General features: G+C 41.3%; 5 protein-coding genes across 8 annotated transcripts; 1 reads left to right on the top strand and 4 right to left on the bottom strand.

Annotated features, from left to right (window-relative positions):
- Positions 1-566: 566 nt before the first annotated feature.
- LOC109637791 (uncharacterized) lies at positions 567-5,713 on the bottom strand. 4 transcript variants are annotated; one of them, XM_020100358.2, is made up of 6 exons: positions 5,573-5,699; positions 4,212-4,300; positions 3,579-4,060; positions 3,015-3,090; positions 2,262-2,378; positions 567-2,166 (listed from the first exon to the last, which is right to left on the bottom strand). In XM_020100358.2, exons 2-6 carry the CDS (start codon positions 4,298-4,300, stop codon positions 1,761-1,763), a joined length of 1,170 nt encoding a protein of 389 aa, XP_019955917.2. In that variant the 5' UTR covers positions 5,573-5,699; the 3' UTR covers positions 567-1,760. The 4 variants fall into 4 exon arrangements, with proteins under 4 accessions (XP_019955917.2, XP_069366752.1, XP_069366753.1 ...); XM_069510651.1 differs by having other exon boundaries at positions 5,489-5,622; XM_069510652.1 differs by lacking the exon at positions 4,212-4,300 and having other exon boundaries at positions 5,573-5,713.
- A 527-nt stretch (positions 5,714-6,240) lies between these two features.
- Positions 6,241-10,195, top strand: LOC109647733 (UDP-glucuronosyltransferase-like). Its single transcript, XM_020113544.2, has 9 exons — positions 6,241-6,950; positions 7,480-7,543; positions 7,626-7,774; positions 8,335-8,462; positions 8,600-8,693; positions 9,118-9,243; positions 9,319-9,406; positions 9,493-9,712; positions 9,829-10,195. The coding sequence occupies exons 1-9, from the start codon at positions 6,447-6,449 to the stop codon at positions 10,097-10,099; spliced, it is 1,644 nt and encodes a 547-aa protein (XP_019969103.2). The 5' UTR covers positions 6,241-6,446; the 3' UTR covers positions 10,100-10,195.
- On the bottom strand, positions 10,153-12,634 carry ndufb3 (NADH:ubiquinone oxidoreductase subunit B3). Its single transcript, XM_020113555.2, has 3 exons — positions 12,504-12,634; positions 10,481-10,609; positions 10,153-10,384 (listed from the first exon to the last, which is right to left on the bottom strand). Exons 2-3 carry the CDS (start codon positions 10,606-10,608, stop codon positions 10,234-10,236), a joined length of 279 nt encoding a protein of 92 aa, XP_019969114.1. The 5' UTR covers position 10,609; positions 12,504-12,634; the 3' UTR covers positions 10,153-10,233.
- A 323-nt stretch (positions 12,635-12,957) lies between these two features.
- Positions 12,958-16,342, bottom strand: pecr (peroxisomal trans-2-enoyl-CoA reductase). The gene is made up of 8 exons (XM_020105564.2): positions 16,171-16,342; positions 15,089-15,222; positions 14,834-14,999; positions 14,672-14,753; positions 14,493-14,589; positions 14,301-14,411; positions 13,646-13,757; positions 12,958-13,547 (listed from the first exon to the last, which is right to left on the bottom strand). Exons 1-8 carry the CDS (start codon positions 16,280-16,282, stop codon positions 13,465-13,467), a joined length of 897 nt encoding a protein of 298 aa, XP_019961123.1. The 5' UTR covers positions 16,283-16,342; the 3' UTR covers positions 12,958-13,464.
- A 1,890-nt stretch (positions 16,343-18,232) lies between these two features.
- Positions 18,233-20,369, bottom strand: rpl37a (ribosomal protein L37a). The gene is made up of 4 exons (XM_020109708.2): positions 20,228-20,369; positions 19,388-19,516; positions 18,936-19,018; positions 18,233-18,394 (listed from the first exon to the last, which is right to left on the bottom strand). Exons 1-4 carry the CDS (start codon positions 20,228-20,230, stop codon positions 18,331-18,333), a joined length of 279 nt encoding a protein of 92 aa, XP_019965267.1. The 5' UTR covers positions 20,231-20,369; the 3' UTR covers positions 18,233-18,330.
- Between the last annotated feature and the right edge of the window lie 47 nt (positions 20,370-20,416).

Below are 20,416 nucleotides of genomic sequence, written 5' to 3' on the forward strand. Positions count from 1 at the left end.
TGCAGATAATCAGTGTGTAGAATTTAATGAGAACATCTAGTGGTGAAGTTGCATGTTGCAGCTGAACACCCCTCAACTCACCCTCCCCTTCCAGACAGAGAAACTGTGGAAGCTTCAGGTGTCATAAAAACTCAAAAGGTTTTTAGTTTGTCCAGTCTGGACTGCTGATGTAAAAGTATCTAAATATGAAGAACCCATTCTAGGGTAAAGAAAACTTTGTACAATTTGTACAATTTAGATGAAAGATACAATTGAAAACATCAGTAAGATCTTTATAATCAATTTCTGAAAATAGATCCCTTTCACCTAAATCTTACACACTGGACCTTTAAATCTACTTGGTAATTAGTGTTACACCTCGTTCAAACCTCTTTATATACAGTCTATGGTTCGAACTGAACACAGCAGGTATCACATTTAAATATTTTGATTTTATTTTAAGTTAGTATAAATTAAATTTCCACTAAAAAGCTAGATTTAGTTTTCTGTGAATGTTCCCAGAATTAAAGCAGCTGCTGTTTTCTTTGAGCACTGCATTGTGGGGGGAAAACTGAGTTCATCCATCATTACTCTGAAAAAACAAGTGTTTATTAGTATGCAGACAGTTTGTTTTGGTAAAATGTTTTAGTCACAAACAACAAACAAAAACCCTGCTCATAAAGATTGTTATGGGCAGTTTACAGTATAAACTAAGATTTATAACATACCAAAGTGAATTAACTTTGAATTTATAAAACATAACTAAGAAATGTGATCGAGGCTCGATATTTTACAGTTTAACAAAACTTTATTATAAATATCTATAAATTAAGAGAAAACACAAATACAACCACATATAAATAACCTGAATTAAGAAAATAAAGATAATTGTTTATGTAAAATGTAAACATAAATGTGCATCTTTTCTGCATTGTTTATTCTATAAAACAAAACTTTTTATATCAGAAAACATAGATAGATACCGATATCTGAAAAAGATCGGCTATATTATCGTCCAACTGAGAAATCGGTCGTGCTCTGGCTCTGAAGTTTTTTACAAACTCACATTCAGAGAACATAGCCAGTACCCCGTACACACCTGGTATTAAACTGTGGTTTTTCCGATCCGATCACAGCTCTAAGTACAGTTCTTTTAGCAGTGTGAACGCAGTGTAAACATCCATCTTGAGCCACAGGGACCTCCTACTCAGCTGACGTCCTCTGAGCTGCTGCAGTTTCACTATGAATCAAATCGTTTTTTTTTCTCATCTCGTTGATTGACACTGATCACCAAATAATGATCGATACTTTCGTCAAATTCGTCAAATCTTTCTTCCCAGCTGCATTCAGAGATTCCTGACTTGCCTCTCTACCTTGTCCTCACTTTCCAAAAATGTCCTCACTTTGTGGGGTCTATGCTTAAAACCGTCCTGACAAATATCTACAGGAACATACACAGTGCCATCGGACCCCTCTGTTAACTCAGACTCAAAACAACATTGTTTGGTCTTAACTAACACAAAAGATGTATGTTTTAATTTGCTTGTAGAGCGGGGGAAGTGAGATCCGATCACAAGAGACACTTTAATGTCAGGTGTGACCACATGTACTTAGCGCTGGCCACTTGTGATCGGATCTCTCAGGACGGATGTTAATACCAGGTGTGTATTGGGCCACTGAAAACCTACAGAGCAGCACAAGAACAAGCTCCATCAGCACTTGAACACAGCAGCTGATTAAAACATTTAAAGAGGAGTGTAAAACAAAGTGAAGTCACCTCACTAACATTTTTCTCTGACGATCATGCTGCTGTTGCCGCGCAGCTGGGAGAGCAGTTCTCTGAATCCACTCTTCTTTGGTGTTTTTTTCTTGGGGGTAAGATCTTTCATCTTGATGGATTCCAGAGTGACTGTGCAGGGTCTCACCTCAACAGACTCAAGTTTGTCGGATCGATTGTCGCTTTTTCGATCGTCACATCTCTCAAAAGCCTGACAGCTGCTCGGACTGCTGGTTGGCTGAGGGCTGCTGCCACAAGTATAGCTTCCACTGAGGTGCTGGTGGGGACTGTTGCTGTGAAGACGTCGTTGCTTAGCAGCACGAGAACCCTGCGAATCACCTCTTGCCCTCTTCCTCCTAATCTTCTTCTTCCTCTCCTTCGTTGGCACTCTGACACAGCACCGAAGGTTCCTGAAGCAAACACACAAACAGGAAAGTCATTTTTGACGGACGGACCTGCTTTGATACTGTAGAAAATCTGCGTTGAATGTAAACAGAAGCCTCACCTCTGTAGGAAAGCGTGCGGTCGTGAGCAGGTTGATGACTTTCTCTCGTACATCTCACTTCGCTTCCCACCTGTCTTGAGTCTTTTCTTAACCAGCTTCACATGGGTCATTAGCTTCCTGACAATACAGAGAGGCAGTAATCATAGGTTCAGACCTGGTATTAACATCCTCCCGAAAAAGATCTAAGTTTGTCTTTTCACACCTGGCATTAAAATGTGTCTCCTGTGAACACTTGTGATCGGATCTCACTTCAACACTCTTATTCCTCATTTGTGTTCTTGAATACCAAATAATGCTGTTGTTTGAGTTTACAGATATGTCCGATGACAGTGTGTGTGTGTGTTTGTGTGGCCAAAAGCAGAGAGAGAAGGAGAGTGAGGGAGGGCTGAATGAACGATGTGTAGCTCTGGTATGAAGAAAGATTTTACCAATTTAATAAAAGTATTGGTCATTATGTGATGATCAGTGTTGATATTGTGACCATGAACAAATCAAACATATGGACACTGAGAAGTGAAAAAATGCTTGTTTCATAGTGAAACTGTAGCAGAAGAATTAGTGAGTAGTTGGTCATTCATAGGTGACCAACTATGCATTTGCTTTAAAACAGTGAAAGGGATGTGGCCACATGTGTCCCAGACCACCTCCCCATGTGGTCCGAGCGATCAGATCTCAGGACCACTTGTGATCAGATGACTCAAGCCGGATGTTACAACCAGGTCTGAGCGGGGTCACACACTCAGGCAGTCTTACCCTCTTGCATAAGTCAGCCTTCTGGGTCTCCACTGCTTGATCAGGACCCAGTGGTCACATGTCAGAGAGTTGGGATCTGAAGAAAAAACCACAAAGAGAGGTCGCCCATGTCAAAATCCATCTGTGCACTGAATACAGACCAGCACAATATGTGCCATAATATTCTTAAATATTTCATACTTATTTACTGCTTTAAGGGGTAGTTCCCACAAAATAATTTTAAAAAGTGATAAATAATGTATTACTAAGGCTGATTTATGTGGAGACTTTGACCACCACTCCATCCATCCATTCACATGGTGAATTTAGTTTCTACCTAACACCAATCTACAAGTCTTTGGACTGTGGGATGAAGCTGGAGTACCGGGAGAAAACCCACGCAAAAACAGGGAGAACATGCAAACACCACACAGAAAGATGTTGTAACCACTCCATCACTGTGCCACCCCACTATGCTATCTTATACTGTCTCTATTCTTTCCTGTGTACTTGCTGTGGCAGTGACCAAATTTCCCTTCAGAGAGATTTTCATCTTGTTTCATACACAAGAAAGAATGGACTCACCATTGTCTAAGAGTTTGTCTTTGATTGGCGTTTTCAACTTCTCTGCTCTCTGGTAGAGCTTCTGACAGGCGGAACATGAGCTCTGTATAGACCTCCATCTCTTGAGGTTGGTGGGACAAAAGGAGGAGGGACCGGAGGCGATGCTGCTGCTGCTGCTGACAGACACGCAGTCTTCATCTGACTCGTCCACTGCTTTAGCACCGACCTCCACAGACTTTCTCTCAACCTCCTCAGCCAGAGGTGTGGCATCATGCGTGTCATTGATGATGTCAATGAGGTCCCAGTTGCTCCACTTATTTGTATTAACTGTATCGTCGCCAGTTTCGGTCTTCTTCTGCCTCTTCTTCCCCTTCAACTTGCGCTTGATATCTTCCTTGTTGGGGCTGGGACTTCTCTGAGGGCTCTTCTTAGAGGCCTTTTTGAGTCTGGAGGAGCGTGTGGAATACATGGACTCTTTCCACTTTAGACAATATTCAAACGAGCTGTGACAGAGAGAAAAAGTGACAATCTGTGATAACACACCTGCAAAGTGCCGTACATGTGATCATTAAGGAGCGTAAGGTTTCACATATATGTGATAATTCACTGGAGTCATAATCTGACTTTCCTTCTTTAGTTTCATATGGGTCCTACCTGTAATATTCTACTCTTATAGACAATGAATGACTGAGCGACTCCAAGTCATCTGCCTCACATTCACTGCCAGACGCAGGTCTGCTCATCTGAAGACAACAAACCACTTTCATAACAGATTACAAATACAGCATGGTATTCAAAATATGATCATGTTTCTGTTTGATGTCACTTGTGACTCGCTTAAAACTTTGTCAATAACACACAACATCTCAACATGTGGGTTCAGAACAGCCCGAGCAGCAGCAGAGTGATCTGTGGGCACAGAGCAGCCCACGTGTGGCAGCTCCATTGTACTTTAGCCTTGAGCCCCAGCAACCAAGCAGAATTATGCTGCAACACATCCTGTTCTCCAGGTGGTGCAGGAAGTACAACTTTTTACACAAGTAAAAATGTAAAGAATAAGTAGAAAAAAACTTCTGACAATTCTAGACTGGGAATGAGAAACTTGTGCTACCGGCTCCCGACATTAGAGATTACACCATCAAGTGAGACAAAAGATGTGGTGTATAAGTATTACTTTAGTGTGTTTAATTTTTTTAAATGCACTGAAGTTTTCATTGGAGAACTATGTATGGGGCTAAAATAGAAAAATAGAAACCAGGGTTTTTGGTCAGTTTAGCCAAAATCCAGATTGTTTACATGACTGGAAAAGAAGATTTCAGGTTTTCTAGGATGCGTGGGAACCCTGTTCTCTCATGCAGCTGTCTACTACATCTTTAATCAGAGTCTCCACCTCTTCTGAAACCATGTGAGATGTGTCTTCATCAGTGATGCTGCTGCTACTGCTACGGGGGGGGGGGGCTCACATTGATTGGAACGATGGACCTATTCACCTGGAGTTACTTATTACTTTAAAAAAATATTTAAAAAAACATTGTAAATCATTCTAATGTTAAAAAGTGTAGTGGAGTAGGAAGTACAGATATTTGTTAATATGTGTAGTGGAGTAACAGTGATATGCACCGGTAAATAGAGTATCAAGTAAAGTACTGATACATGAAAAATGTACTTTGTGTAATCAAGCACAATGTCCACTGATCTCATGATGATCATGGACCAGGACTGACGTTGAGTTTAAACAAACACTGGACTGAAAACTGTCCACACCACTGCTATCGATACAAATACTACTACTACTGGTTTGGAGTAGCTCACGTTAGCATCCGGGCAAAGCTAGCAAGACTAAAATCCAGAGTAAACACTAAACAGACTGCTGCTGATCTTCACTGAAACTCGGTTCACTGTGAGTTTAACACGGACTGCGTGACGTTTACCGTTGACGCAACTTGTGCCGGTTTAGAAACAGCCTGAAAGTGTAGATCAGCTCAGAGTGTGTTGAGTAGGACTTGTTTACGTACTGTCTCCTGTAGAAAGCTCGCGGGGCTCACGTTCACTTTTATTCTTCCACTACAACTTCCCTGAATGTGCGCGCGCTGCAGGTCAGAATTCTTCTTTTACTGCTCTGCCGCGGGGAGTGAGCCGCACGCTACCGCCCTCAGCTGGACAAGCCTCTGAACTGCAGGAACCGATCATTCAAAACATGTTTCATTATTTTAAGTCAAGTCAACTTTATTATCAATAATGCCATATGTGCAGGACATACAGAGAATTGAAATAGCGTTTCCCTCTAATCCCTGGTGCAAACAGCGTTAAACATGAAATATGAAATACAAAAAATATAAGTAATTAAAAGATATAAACAGGCAGTGGCAAATCTAGACGATATAAAGAGTATAAATATGGCAGATATGGCGGGATGAACAGAATGAACAGTATAAATATAAACAGAATTAACTTTACTTCTCTGATGTTTAATCCCAATATTTCTTCTAAAAAACATTATTGAAGATTTTGATAAAGGTTAGACTTATTGATGTGCAAATTAAAATGAGATATTACTTAAATGAATTGAAATTAGAACAACCAGTGTATCCACTGTAACTCTACACAAGTTACCCCCCCTGCAACAGACTCACAGTGTAACAATAAAACTGCAGCAAACTTTGAGCCTGGACTCTGGTTGATTTTCAAACAAGGACTTTGGACACACCTCAAGCTGAAAGGAATTTCAGCAATCCAGAGCCAGAAACGGGAACTTGAGTGTTTGGCTACATGAAGAACTAAGCACAGCCTGGGGGTTGTTTTCTTAACTTGTTTTTTCTTTCACTCTCTTCCACCTTTAATTCTGTCTTGGACACAGTGAGGTGTGTGGACACAGATGAAACAAGAACAATGTGGAAAGCAGCAGTGTTAATGTTCGTGCTGCTGCACATAGATATGCAGGTGATTGGTGATTTAGAGACTGAGACAGAAACGTACGAGCCAGAGAACCAGGAGCAGACAGACGCCATTGTTCCAAGTGATGCTGCCTCCTCTGCATACTCAGGTAAGCTGCTAGTGGTACCCATGGATGGGAGCCACTGGGTGACCCTGAAGGCCATTTCCCAAGAAATGGGTCGCCGTGGACACCAGGTCACCGTGGTGATACCAGAGGTCAGCATGCGGATGGGTCCGGGGAAACACTACGACACTGTGACCTATCCCGTTCCATACGACAAGGCTCATCTTGATTCTGTGGTGTCCATGCACAAAGAAAGGTTACAAAAATCTGCACAGCCTTTCATGGAAAAGATGAAGAAACGATTCTCACAATTCCAGAGAGTGATAGGAGTGATCCACACCACAGCAGAGAGTCTACTGTTCAATAACAGCCTCATTTCACATCTGGCACAGCAGGTGAGTGCAAATACAGTGGCGGAACACAACCTCTGGATCAAAAGTTAGATCCAATATAACAATGTTAACTGCACAAATTCAGCATTTATCAGGAATCTGAATGGGCTACACCTCTGGAGCTACTTGCTGCATCAGATTGCATATAGGTGGTTATGTTACTGAGATAAAACGTTGTATCTACTAACTAATTCCACAAACGTCTGTACCTTGAACACATATCTCGCAAACTGCTCATCTTATTGGTTTCACACAGTTTTGTATATTGCCAGAGAAAGTTCAGGGCTGAGTTTCGTGGGATCCGGACAGGCAATTCATTCTTTATTGATAAAAATGTAATAAGCAGGTGACCAGAACAGTCAGTGGGAGCAGGGCAGCGTGCCGACAGTCAGTCTATGGACCCAGCTGAACAATTTCAACATACCTCCCTTTCTCCTGTATGAGTTATTGCTGACTATGAGTATATTTATCAAAATGAGAACTGAGATGCAATAAAAAAGATTTACCCATCATCCTGTCTCTCTCTCTGCAGGGCTTCGATGCCGTGTTGACAGACCCCCTGATCCCAACAGGGGCACTGATTGCTCGGAAATTGGGTGAGTTCTGACCCACTGGTATTATCTCCATGCTCGTACATCTGCAGTGTTTTGTCCCCTCTCATCGCTGAATCGTTTTCAGGCATCCCCACTGTGAATCTACTGAGAGGAATTCCATGTTCCTTGGATATAAAATCTGCTGGCTGCCCCTCCCCGCCTTCATATGTGCCGCGCTTTTTCACTGGATACACCGATACGATGAACTTCAGGCAGAGAGTTGTCAACACTTTGGTGAGCATGTGTAGGCAGATTCACACTAGCAACAATGTTTTTATTCTTTAAAATGACCACCAATGGCCACATAGCAGGACCACAGATACTTCAACTATAAAACAAATCCTCACTGAGGCAAATCTTGCAGTTTGAAGAAATTAAGTGTTTTTTGTATGCTTATAACCAGCTGCACCAGGAAAACCAGGCTGAGTTGTCCATGTAAAAAGGAGTATTATAATCTCCCCATGTCACAGTCGCCACATACCAATAGTCGTCACGTGGAGCTAATCTATTGGACAAACACCCTGGCACGTCTCACTGAGTCATTGTTGTGTTGTTCCTTTCTGTCGCCTCAGTGTCCTCCAGGTGTTATTTATCTAGCTTCCTAACTCAACCCTGGACCCTGTGCAAATACAGCAGAAGCTCTTGTTGTCAGTCTCCTTTTTACTGCACATTTGCAGTCACACAGTTCATGAGCGGCCAGTTAAGCTAGGTTTACTGATTTACTGCATATTAACTGCTCTGTCAAATATCATCACCTCACTTTGTGCATGTGTTTCCGCTCCTGACGCCTGCAGGTAGCTTTGCTGGAGCCGCTGTTCTGCCGACTGCTATACTGGCATTTTGACCAAATGGCCTATGAGTTCCTAGGAGAGGAGGTGGGCGTCGCTGAGGTGCTGTCAGACTCTGATATCTGGCTGCTGAGGTAACATGGGTTGACGGTCTCATATAACACTAAACAGGAAGATTTTACAGCTGCTTTACTTTCCTTGTGAACGTTCACGCCACTGAATGTCAAATAAATCTCACTCACACATTTTCCGACACTGTGTTCAAATACAGGATCGACTTCACACTGGAGTTCCCACGTCCTCTCATGCCTAATGTAGTGCTAGTTGGTGGCATCAACTGCAATGTGAGAGCTCCTCTCCCTGAGGTGAGATCCCCCATGTTACTGGTTTGGACGAATAGATAAATTAATATATACATTTCCTAAATACTACAAATATATAATATATTTGTTAAAAGGTTTATTTTTAAACATTACCAGTTGAGAAACACAACAGTGTAGATAATTGCAAGGGCATTTGAGGGAATACTAATTATTCATATTTGTTTAAAAACAGAAGGTGAATGTAAACATACCACTAAATATACCACTTTTAAAAAAAATTTGGAAGTATTGTAAAAGTATTAGTTTGTGGATATCATTTAAAGTTTTTAATTATTGGCATGTCAGTTGACATTTGTATCATGTGGATTTTCTAATTGCTCATTGTAATTTGACAAAACTTAGACTTAAAGTGCAGTTTAACAATGAAAAAACAAGAGTGAAAGTCGTGTTTTGATTTTTTTTGCAGGATTTGGAGTCCTGGGTGTCAGGGGAGCACGGGTTTGTGGTGTTCACTCTGGGCACCATAATATCAGATCTGCCAGAAGAAACGTCGTCTATCTTCTTAGAGGCTTTCAGGCAGATTCCACAAAAAGTTAATGAATACATACGAACACGCATTTTACCTAATTGAAAGAATAATAAATGACAAGACAGCTTTTTTTGACAGGTGATATGGAGATATACAGGTCAGGTTCCTGACAACGTCCCAGAAAACGTGAAGATAATGAGCTGGGTGCCTCAGAATGATCTGCTTGGTCAGTGAATGTGTCACATATTAAATATCTTCAGACATCCTCCATTGTTTTGCCTCTTCGACTAACCTTGTGCATTTTTCTGTTAGCACATTCTGGAGCCCGGGCTTTCATCACGCATGCTGGATCACACGGCCTCTTCGAGGGACTGTGTCATGCTGTTCCCATGGTGATGCTGCCAATAGGCGGGGACCAACCTGACAATGCAAAGAGGCTGGCGAGCAGGGGAGCAGGAGTCGAGTTGGATATTTATTCTATCACGACAGAAATCCTGCTTCAGGGACTGAATGAGGTCATAAATGACATCAGGTGAGGGGTCAGGAGACTGCTGTCGCCATGTGGTTGCCAGTTTTCAGGTCTGCTTTGAACTGTTTTATTTCAGTGTTGTGATCTTAAACTCTCCTGTTTCACGTGTCTGTTTCCAGGTATAAAGAAAATATGCAGAAGCTGTCAGCTATCCATAAAGACCGGCAGATCGAGCCTCTCGACTTGGCGCTGTACTGGACAGAATACGTGATGAGGCACAAAGGGGCGAAACATCTTAAATCAGCCAGCCAGAAGCTCAACTGGATCCAGTACTTCTGCCTGGACGTGATAGCGCTCCTAGCTACCGTTGTTCTAGTTTTAGGAATACTGACGGCAAAATGCATGAAACTATGCTTCCGGAAACTGAGCAGGAAAACAAAACAGGACTAAGTGTTTACAGTTTAAATGTGGGAGAGTGTGTAAGAAGAATAAGTGAAGTCATGTGGTGACCAAAAAGACATTTAATAAAGGAAACATAATATTACACTCCAGTATGGTGTGGTTTTGAGGGACTATGATGAGCATTAGTGTCCACCCTTCTTTGGTGGGAACAGGGCGTACTCTACAGCCAGAGCCACAGTAAAGGCAGCAAAGCCCCACTTGAATCCTTTCAGCAGCACCTCTGCAAAAGTCACAGAATGAGCGAAGCCGCCGGAGAACCTCCACGCCTCGTTACTGCAGAGAGAGAGGAGAATGACGGGGAGCAGTGTCAGGAAGCGTACTAGTTACACAATAATGTCAAGTATATCTCATGCAGGTAAAGGCACTGACCGTCCCCACGGGTCCTTGAGGCCCCTGGCTGCCAGCCTCTGCTTTGTGACCTCCAGAGGTGTTCCCTCCACCTTCCACAGCCGCCAGTCTGGCATGGACATTTTGCTGTGGCCATGGTCACCTCCCATTCTGATAACACACACAAAAGCATTTTGTCAGTGGTTGTCTTTGATCTGATATAATGTTAAGTTATAGTAGTGAACTAGAGCTAAACCTCCGCCAAGGCCCAACAGTCCCCTTATGCAACTACATTCAAATTCACTGGATCCAGATTGCACACATTCATAGATATCAGAAACATGCCTGATTTTTTTCATCAAGAACCATGATTTTTTTAACTGAGTATTCACAATCAGACATCTTGGGTTAGTTATTCATGACAATTATGAACTGATGAGAACCATGCCTCATAAAAACAGACCTCAGAAGACTTACGACTAACAGTTGTAGATTTGCATAAAGCTGGAGAATTATAGTAATCTTAAAGAGTTTAGATAATGATCTTTACACACTGACAAACTGTAAACAGAGATGATTTCATTCCTTTGCCCAGAAGTAGTCCAGAGAGGTCTCCATAGACAAAACACAGTACTCAGTGAGGTCAAGTGAAGCACATAATAGGAGCTAAATGATAAAAAATAATCATGGGAGCTGGTAATTATGTCTGCAATTAGTCTACCATCTATAAATCATTGACCTGGCACAGAGACCATGGTAGGTGCACCATGGGCACCGCCACCAAGGACACCTTGACAAACAACACACAACAACACTACTGGAAAAATCTTCTGTGGACTCGGAGGAGTACAGAGCATTACATAAAAACATCTCCAATCGTGTGAAGTAAGGAGCATCATGATTAAAGGTTTGATGCTGCCTCTGAGCCACGAGGGGAAAATCATACCTGTATGCATTGGTATTAATGTGTTTTAAACAAAAACACTTGACCTCCACAGTAGAATTTATACGTTACATCCTGCTTCTGCACCACCCCTCACCTAAATGCTCGGGAGATTACTGTTTTGTTCTGCACATGTTTGAGCCATAGACTGTATATAGGTTTGAGCAGAGATTCTCTTGCTGCTTTATTTACATGTGAAAAGCAAACTCCAGAGAGAGTCTGGACCTGTGGGCATTCTCCTCAGTTCATGACTAAAGGTTACAGCCCCATCACATTACTGCCCAATCTTTGGTTTCTGTCTTTGTTTACATCCAGAAATAATGAGGAAGTGAGGAAACACTTTGGAGTGACAGGTAAGATTTGAGGGCATATTATCTACATGAGCAACGTTTTGGAGAACACAGTGCTCTGTGTCTATCATTTGTATTTCACATAAATGTGATAATCTGTGCAAAAGACAAGAAACAGTAATAAAATCATAAGCACCAGAGAGCAAATAATGTACAGTGCGGGTGCTCTGTGTATAATCCTATTCGGGAAGTTTTGGAATAATGTAATTTCATGATGTCAACATATTGTAACGTCATAGGTTGCAGATATATATATTTATGATTTATATGAAAATTATGAAAGGCATAGTTGGCTGCTTGTTCATTGTGGCACTCATAACCTGATCATGTTAAATATTATTTTTTTAAACTCCTGGAGAGGTGACGCAGATACTTCACCTCACTCTTGTTCATGGGGGACCTCCACTGTCAGTATGAGAAACTTGACATGCAGACACTGGGGGTCGTCACTGATCATCTGACACAAGGCTAAAGTTATCAACTCTGAAACCAATCACTGTCATTGATTTCTCTGGTAAACTGCAGAATAAAGTAAACGTTCATTCCATACATCGTGAAATCAAATGATGAGAACTTGAATGTGTGGCGGAGGCGAACGTCGTTAGCTGGATAGCATTACGCTAGCTAGCTACGATCGTACGCCTCGTGAATACAACTGTTCTCTGACACTTTGTTGACGTAAGTCTTCGTGTGTACAGATATGGTATCATCCAGTGAGACAGAGTGAGCAGATGCCATGATGAAATCAGATTTATGAAGAAAACCCACGTACCTGAGCGGTTTGTTGTGACCTCTGCTGCTGGACTAAACGTTGCGACAGACAGCGACAATTTACGACAGAGCTACGGCAGTGCGCCAGGACCAAAACACGAACGCGGTTGTCTGTGGAGAGCAGAGCAGAGCCCATCCATTGATACTCAGAAACTCTGCGGTTTCTCCATTTAATATCAAAGATTCTTAACATTACACTATTAGGGTTTCGACCTTTTCCTTTATTGCTGTTGCAATATCAGTTTGATGGTTTATGGAAATGATAAGGCAGAAGCTGTTTGAGCTTCACAATATAGAACAGAATATTAATAACCCACATTTATCATGAATCGTTTCCAAGATGTTACTAACATGCAGGATCCTAAGAGATAACTCAAAATGTTTTTAAAGTACACACTTATCCCATCATAAATCTTCTAGTAGGCTGTTTTAAAAGTAATTTGCATCCACTGACATTTTTTGTGATATAAATATATATTTTTTATTATTTTACTATTTTAATGACAACATTTTTTACATCTGTATCATCCCCTTCAAATTAAAATGCAAAGAAAAAACAGCATAACATGTCATGATTTTATACAAAGATGTGTTTGGTAACATGTTCCACTAAGATGGTGTCAGTATACATTATAACCGCGTGTCAAAGACATTTTCAAAGACTTTCACCATTTTCCAGAATTATTTACAAATATTACATTCTTGCTTGTGTCTCTTGTGTTGTTTTTTTGCGAAGCGCTTTGCAACAATTTGGCAATTGTTTTAAACAGCAGTATGTTTAATTACAAAGTGATTTGAGAAAGAAAATTGCGCTTCATATTTTATGTCACCCACAATTAGCCAAGAAATAATGCACTAATGTTGCTGTTACAAAAACAATTATGTACACAACTGGAATAATCAAAAAACATCCATGATGCCTATTGGCTAATTGTGCCTTAATGTATTATAGTCAGACTGCATTACAGTTTGCTTTGTGGGTGGAGCAGGTCTTTCAGAGCATCCAGGTTCTCGCCCTCTGGGGCTTCAGGCCAAGAACTATGGTCTGGAGAAAAACAAACAAGAAGTTAGAACATACTGCAAACATGCATTAACGATAAAAGTGTAGAAGAATGGATGCTTGTATCTTAAAAGTGTTCATACTGGGTATCTCCCACATGGAGTGGTATAGACTCTGTCCTGCATCAACCCTCAGAGTGGCTCCAGAGATGTAGGAGGCAGCGGGAGAGAGCAGGAAGCACACAGCTGATGAGATCTGCAGAGAAACAGAGATATTACAAGGCCAGACAACAGTTATTGACGTGTGGTGTTTTTAATAAGCAGTGTCAGCTATGATTGCACTGATTCTTCACAGAGCAAATGATCATATATAGTCGATGGCCACTGACTGTAGATTAGGTGCACCTCTACACTCAAATGCAATGCAATGCAAAAGCTCTGCCACAAACTGTATCATGATGTTCAGTTAGTCGGAGATGTTGATCCAAACTTATAAGCAGATAAGAGGGCCATTATCAGATCATTCCGCAAAAAACATACTTTCTGTGATTAAAGAATTTGAACATTTTCACTTTACACTATACTTGAACGTGGCAGCTACAGTCTAGTTGAGGAACTTATTTAGATAACTAGCGCAGAGCCTGTTCTGAACCTGCCTGGTAACGCAGGTGGCAGCATTCATTCTGAAACTGAAAAGGTGATCTGCAAAGTAAAGACCTTCTGTGGATAGACAGATAGTTAGATAGATGTATTTAACACTATGAAGTTGCAGTTATTGTGTCACTCAGTACTAACACACCTCTTCTGGTACTCCCAGTCTCTTCGCAGGGCTATGTGGAACAGACATCTTGAAAAGACTTGGTCCAAGCTCTTTGTAGTTCTCCATTGCAGTTTTAGAAAAGATTGTACCCTGCAACCAGAAAAATGCACAGGCATGAAATTGCCACTTAATTAAAAGAAACCTGATTCTGCACCGGTGACCGGTACGTACAGGTGCCACAGCGTTGACTCTGATTCCTGCTTGGGCCCACTCGATGGCCAGAGTCTTGGTTAGATTGTCCACCGCTGCCCTCGCGGCTCCTGTGTGACTGCACAGGAAAGAGGTGTTTCAGGGAAAGAGCGTGCGAGTTTGTATGCTTGTGTGTGAATCTGTAGGGAGGTGGAGCTTACGCCATGCCTGGGAATCCCTTCCACATGTCGGCGATGATGTTGATAATCACACCTCCGTGCTGTTTCATCCATGCAGTGTAGGCTGAGTGGAGAGGACGGCAACACAGTCACAAGCGAGAATTTCAAAACACACTAACTTGGTGTTCGCTGCCTGCAGCTCACCCTCCTTGCAGCAGTGGAAGGTTCCAGTCAGGTTCGTGTCTATCACCGCCTTCCAGCCTTTGGAGGACATGTGTTCTGCTGGGCTGCTGAACTGACCTCCGCCATTGTTCACCAGATAGTCTATCCGGCCAAACTGCTTCAGCACCGAGGACATGAGAGCCTTCACCTGCAGCACAGGGAGTGAAAAAAAAAGAAGATTGTTCCATACATCCAGTTGATGATGCACGATCAACATGGGGGTGGAGGGAGGCTCACCTCGTCCTCGCTGCGGATGTTGCACGTTATAGGAGTGACGCGTGCAGGGCTGGAGGGAGGGATTTTTTGTCTCATCTCCTGAGCTGCCACTTCCAGCCTCTCAGCCTTTCTGCTGGAGATCACCACACTGCAGCCTGAAGTGACAAATGTAGTCAGTTCATCTTGAAAAACAGCTGCTGATTATAAGCTTGTGTTGTGATTACCCTGAGGAAAGGTTTGCAGCCCACAACCGTCTCTTCTTTAACTCATGAGAAATTTTGCATCTTCTTATTGGAACATTACTAAATTCTGATCAGTTTCTCCTAAATCTCCCTTCAGAGAAATAAGAAGCAGAGATAAGATGAATCCAAGACTCAAGTTCATGACCAAGAGTTTTTCTGCTGTGCTCGTTGGTTTCTCAGAGTTTTCTTCTTTGTATCACTAAGACAAATGTCAGCTATTGAAGAGGCTCATGTGTAAAGCCAATCAAATTACTTTTTTTAAATCTAAAGAATCTCCTTATTTGAGCCAAATAAAGATTAGTGGAGGGAGACAGAAACAGGAGCATTTCAAATTTGAAACTTAGGATCAGGCTGAGACAAGAGGAGGGCTATTTTTCAGGGATTGAATTTAAGAATTATGAGAAAATAATATGAATCTCATATTGATCTTTAATTGACCTGTGACAAATAGGAGATCGTATTCTAAATTTTCCTAAGTGAAGACGCTTTGAATAACTGCTCCTGTTACAGCAGCCACTGAAGATCCAGTGAATTTTTGTATCATCTCAGATCATCATGTGAAAATGATCTTCATCCAGCAATATCAATGGTGGAGTACATGTGTATTAAACATTCTTTGACCGTACTGAGATTTCTCTGTTACATTGACAGGTGCTGCCAATGTTTCCATCGTGCTTTAAAACTCACTGCAGTTTGAGTTTGTGCCTCCGCTGGATTTGAACTGTGCCACTGGTGTCGTCAGCACCAAGTGTCTAAGTGTGTCGAAGTTCACTTGAGTGCTGCTGACAGTCAGACACATGCTGTTCACTTCAACAACAGCAACCCGCTGAGAGGACCGAGCCTCGTGCACGCCCCACTCACCCAGCTCCAGCAGCTCAGCAGAAATAGCTTTACCGATACCGGTGCCTCCTCCCGTCACTATTGCGACTTTGTTGTTGAACAAGCCCGGTCTGAAAACACTGGAGGCCGCCATACTTGTTTCTGACGCTGCAGAGCAAGAGTGGGCCTGGCTGCAGAGCTCCACTGTGAGGCCGCTTCCGGTCCGGGCTCCGCTCCCCGGACAAGAAATTCAGGCAAAAAATACAAAATAAAATCGAGTAAACACTTCCGATTTACGCGATTTGTTCGTTGGTTTCATAGACTGTATATAAAGATTTTATCACAGTTTATAACAGGGGTCACCAACCTTTTTGAAACTGAGAGCTACTTAATAGGTACTGAGTCATACGAAGGGCTACCAGTTTGATACACTCTTCTGAACTAACCAATTTGCTCAGTTTGCCTTTAGTTATATATTATTATTAATGATAAATGATACTCATCTATGTGAAGACACTGATCACGTTAATGATTTCTCACAATAATTATCAACAATGACTTAACAAGGTGGGAAACAGATAAAATCAATATTCAACACTTTATTTCTATTAATCTCAGCAATTGTTTAAATTTTCAGATGATCATGACCTATTTATCATGTATACTGTATATATACAGCAGGCTTCTCTGTTGTGCCGGACAGTAGAAAATACCAAGATCTATATTTACTTTTTCTTCAACTATTCATTCAACTTCTAGACTGTAAAAAGTTAGTTTAAATGTATGTATATTGCTCTTGTTTATCATATGGCTTCCCTTGTGCATTTTTATTTTATACACGTATTCCTCCCATTTGGTTCTAACTGCCTGTGCTATTTCCTACCTTGTGCTGCCTGGAACACTTAGCCTTAGTGAGGAGGCAATAAAAGGCTTATCTCGAAATATTATAACAAATTAGATCTGTGATCATCGTGCTTTAATCAAGATTAATAATGAACTGCTTTATGAAATAAAACAGAACACAAACTTAAAACAATCAAACATTCTGTTGCACTTTACTCAATAAAGCACAGAAGAATTTCACATCAATTTTATGAATTGTTGGGAACTCTGAACAGATGTCCGTCCATTGAGAATGAGCTACAGGGCAAGTAAGTTAAATAATTCTAAAGGGAAACAACATTTTACAGAGTCCTTCACTTGTTCCTGCCACCTACACATTTCCTAAGAGCTGTGCAGTATCTGCCTCTCTTTCCCACATCTTGTATGTTTTGTGGCAATTGATGTCTGTGGCGTTACTTTGCTGCCATCTTGAGAAATTCAAATTAATATTAATATAAGGTAAATTTTTCTCAATATGCAGTGTACTTTTAGATTACAGTGTTGTGATTCAAGTGTTGCTTTATTAACTGTTATATTTGGCAAAATCTCCATACTTGCCCCTGCCAATTTGACCTACTCGTTTCACCATGATTTTGTATTTACACCATCATTCCCCTTATTTATAAATGTTTAATTGTAGCAGATTATTTGTGTGTTTTCCCACTGACTCAAAGACTGAGTCACATATAAACTCATGTTATGCAAGTCTGTTCAAAGCAAAAATATCACAATGATACTGATTCACATTAAGACACATGGATACTGGCCTCTTACAGAAGCATTAGTGGAGCATCTAAGAAACACACTGTCATAAGCAGGACAGATACTTGGACTGCAGCCTTTATTGATACTATACCTGGTATCTGTCAAGCCAGTACCTGTATTTAAACATATCTGTATTCCAGAATTAACATAAACATGAGTGTTTATCAAACAACCATTTATAATTTCAGTTTTATCAGCATATGTTACCCCTTTGATCTGAGTCAGTGTTCAATTTGCTGCAGATGTATTGGGCAGAGAGCACTGGGTAAATACAGCACCCTTAACTCAGTGACACCACTGAAATCTGTGGGTTACTCACCAAATTTACTGAAGGAGTAGTGCAGGTGTTGTCTGCAAACATGCAGGACAGGAGAAGACCCTTTCTTCTGTGATATCACCCATGTTTTAATTTGAGTGCTACATTATAAGGCAAATGAACAAAGAGACAAACAAGGGATTCCACTCCAGACCGCTTTATTTTGAGACGTTGTCATGTCCAGCCGGTTGATTTATAGAAAACTAAGTCCCATATCCACCAGTGATTGATTCACTGGTTTACTGGTCCTTCAACTCCTTCAGTCTCCTGATCGCGGACTTGACTGTGACAGCGGAAGTTGTGCTGAAAAATACAAAAAAATATTACTTACAAAAGGTGCATTTTAATGATTAGACCAACTCCAACAAAGTTTGTTTCTCAACAGAATATATTTCTTTAACTTGAAAAACTGGCTACACAAAATTGTTTTGGATGTTGCAAAAAAAACATATCTTCATTTTCCATAAGAGTCTAACAAGGCAATGGCTTTACAATTTCAATTAGGCTTCATGCTGTGTAATTAACAGTTTTCTCCACTCACATATACACCTACTGAATTAATGCATTACTACCTGGGAGGCAATAACCAAGGAATTCCAATTTCTAAAGAGCACAGGTATCTCCAAACTGTCCCATAATTTAAATATCAAAGGATTTAACCCTGAAATTGCAGTATCATTTGCAAAACCTATCCCACAGTTGAAATTATGGTCCTGTTTTCATGTCAAGAGTTCATGCTGAGGGCTGAAACATGATTGAACAGTTGACGCTGCAGTTCTCAAACCAAATCTCATCCACAGAAACTACTTCATTGTGTCATTTCACCGGACAGAGAGAAACTTACTTGTACGTCCAGGCGCCTCCAGCCACTGTCTTCCTACAGGACCCACAGTGCCAGATACCAACAGCCCTCCTCTTCATCTTGGTCTGTGAATATAAGTAAAACAGGTTAATGCCACATAAAGACATCTCAATGTCCAGATTCAAAACACACCCTAATTAAATTTGTGTCAACTTCAAACATCAATCTCAGCCATCTAGTGGTCTGATCCAAAGCTCCTCCAGTCCTTGGACAAGATACTTTAACTAAGACACCAAATGGCCCCTCAACAGTTGAGTGTATGAATGGTGTGAAATGGAAGAGCTGCATGGGTCAGTGTAAATGCATTTTGAGTCATCAATACTGGAAAAGCATTGTATACATTCAGTCCATTTGCCTTGCAATGAGAGGGTTATTAACACCACTTTCTGCACAACATCAACAGAACTCTTAATCATCCCCGGGGCTGTCCTTACTTTGCCACAGAAGGAGCAGGTGTATTTTGCATGCTGGGAGATCTCAATTTTCTTCACCATCTTCCTCAGCGACGCGCCATAACGCGTGCCGTATTTACCAACGATCCCCACCTTCTTGGTGCGCTTGGCCTGTGGACAGGAACATACAATGACACAATCAGCAACATTATCGAAAGTGCAGACATAATACTGAAGGACTACAGACAGATCTGTCATTGAGTTTCCATCAGAACATTTCAGGGTTAAAATGGGTGTAAACAGTGTCCTGAATAGTTTTTAGCAAATCTGAGCTCAAATAACCCTTTGAAAATATATGTATTAAAAAATACCAGCTGTGTTGGAGAAAACACCATGTTGCATCATCTATTTTATTATTGAACATATTCTACTTGCAGGCAGCATCAGTAGAACCTAGCTCCCTTCAGCAGTGGTGTGACCTGCTATATTTCACAAGCTTTCGTTAGCATGTTAGCCACATAGCTAACTTCAACCAATTCAACAACCCCGTACTAAGTTAGGAGACGACGGGCTCCGGTTAGATCAGAATATTCCATTTGACTTTAAAACTGCCGCTCCCCTGATGAACATGAAGTGTGAGCTAACACGACCAGCCTGCCCGGCACTAACACCTAGTGAGTGTAGCTATGGTGGCGGCCATTTCTGTCTCAATGGGACATGAAAACATCGGTTTTTCTGTCAACACGATCACTAAACGAACACAATAAACAATCGGGTGTAAAAGAGGGAACATGACAATTCTACAGAATATTTCATTGAGTCACTTATGGCACAGAAACCCTCAGATTGAGGTGGATTAGACCGCGGACGTTCTTCGCTCACCATCTTTTCAGTGGAGACGTGGGTCCAAAGAGAGAGAGCTCAGTGCGCAGGCGCGATTTACCCACTCCATTCCGCTGCATTGTGGGACATGGAGTTTTTACGATAATCGCATGCAAGACATTTAGATAAAACTTCACCCAGAATAAACAGCTAAATCATCACTGCTTGAGTAAAAATGAATAATAAGCC

This window comes from Paralichthys olivaceus, chromosome 16, assembly GCF_024713975.1.
Source record: "Paralichthys olivaceus isolate ysfri-2021 chromosome 16, ASM2471397v2, whole genome shotgun sequence".
NCBI lineage: Eukaryota > Metazoa > Chordata > Actinopteri > Pleuronectiformes > Paralichthyidae > Paralichthys > Paralichthys olivaceus.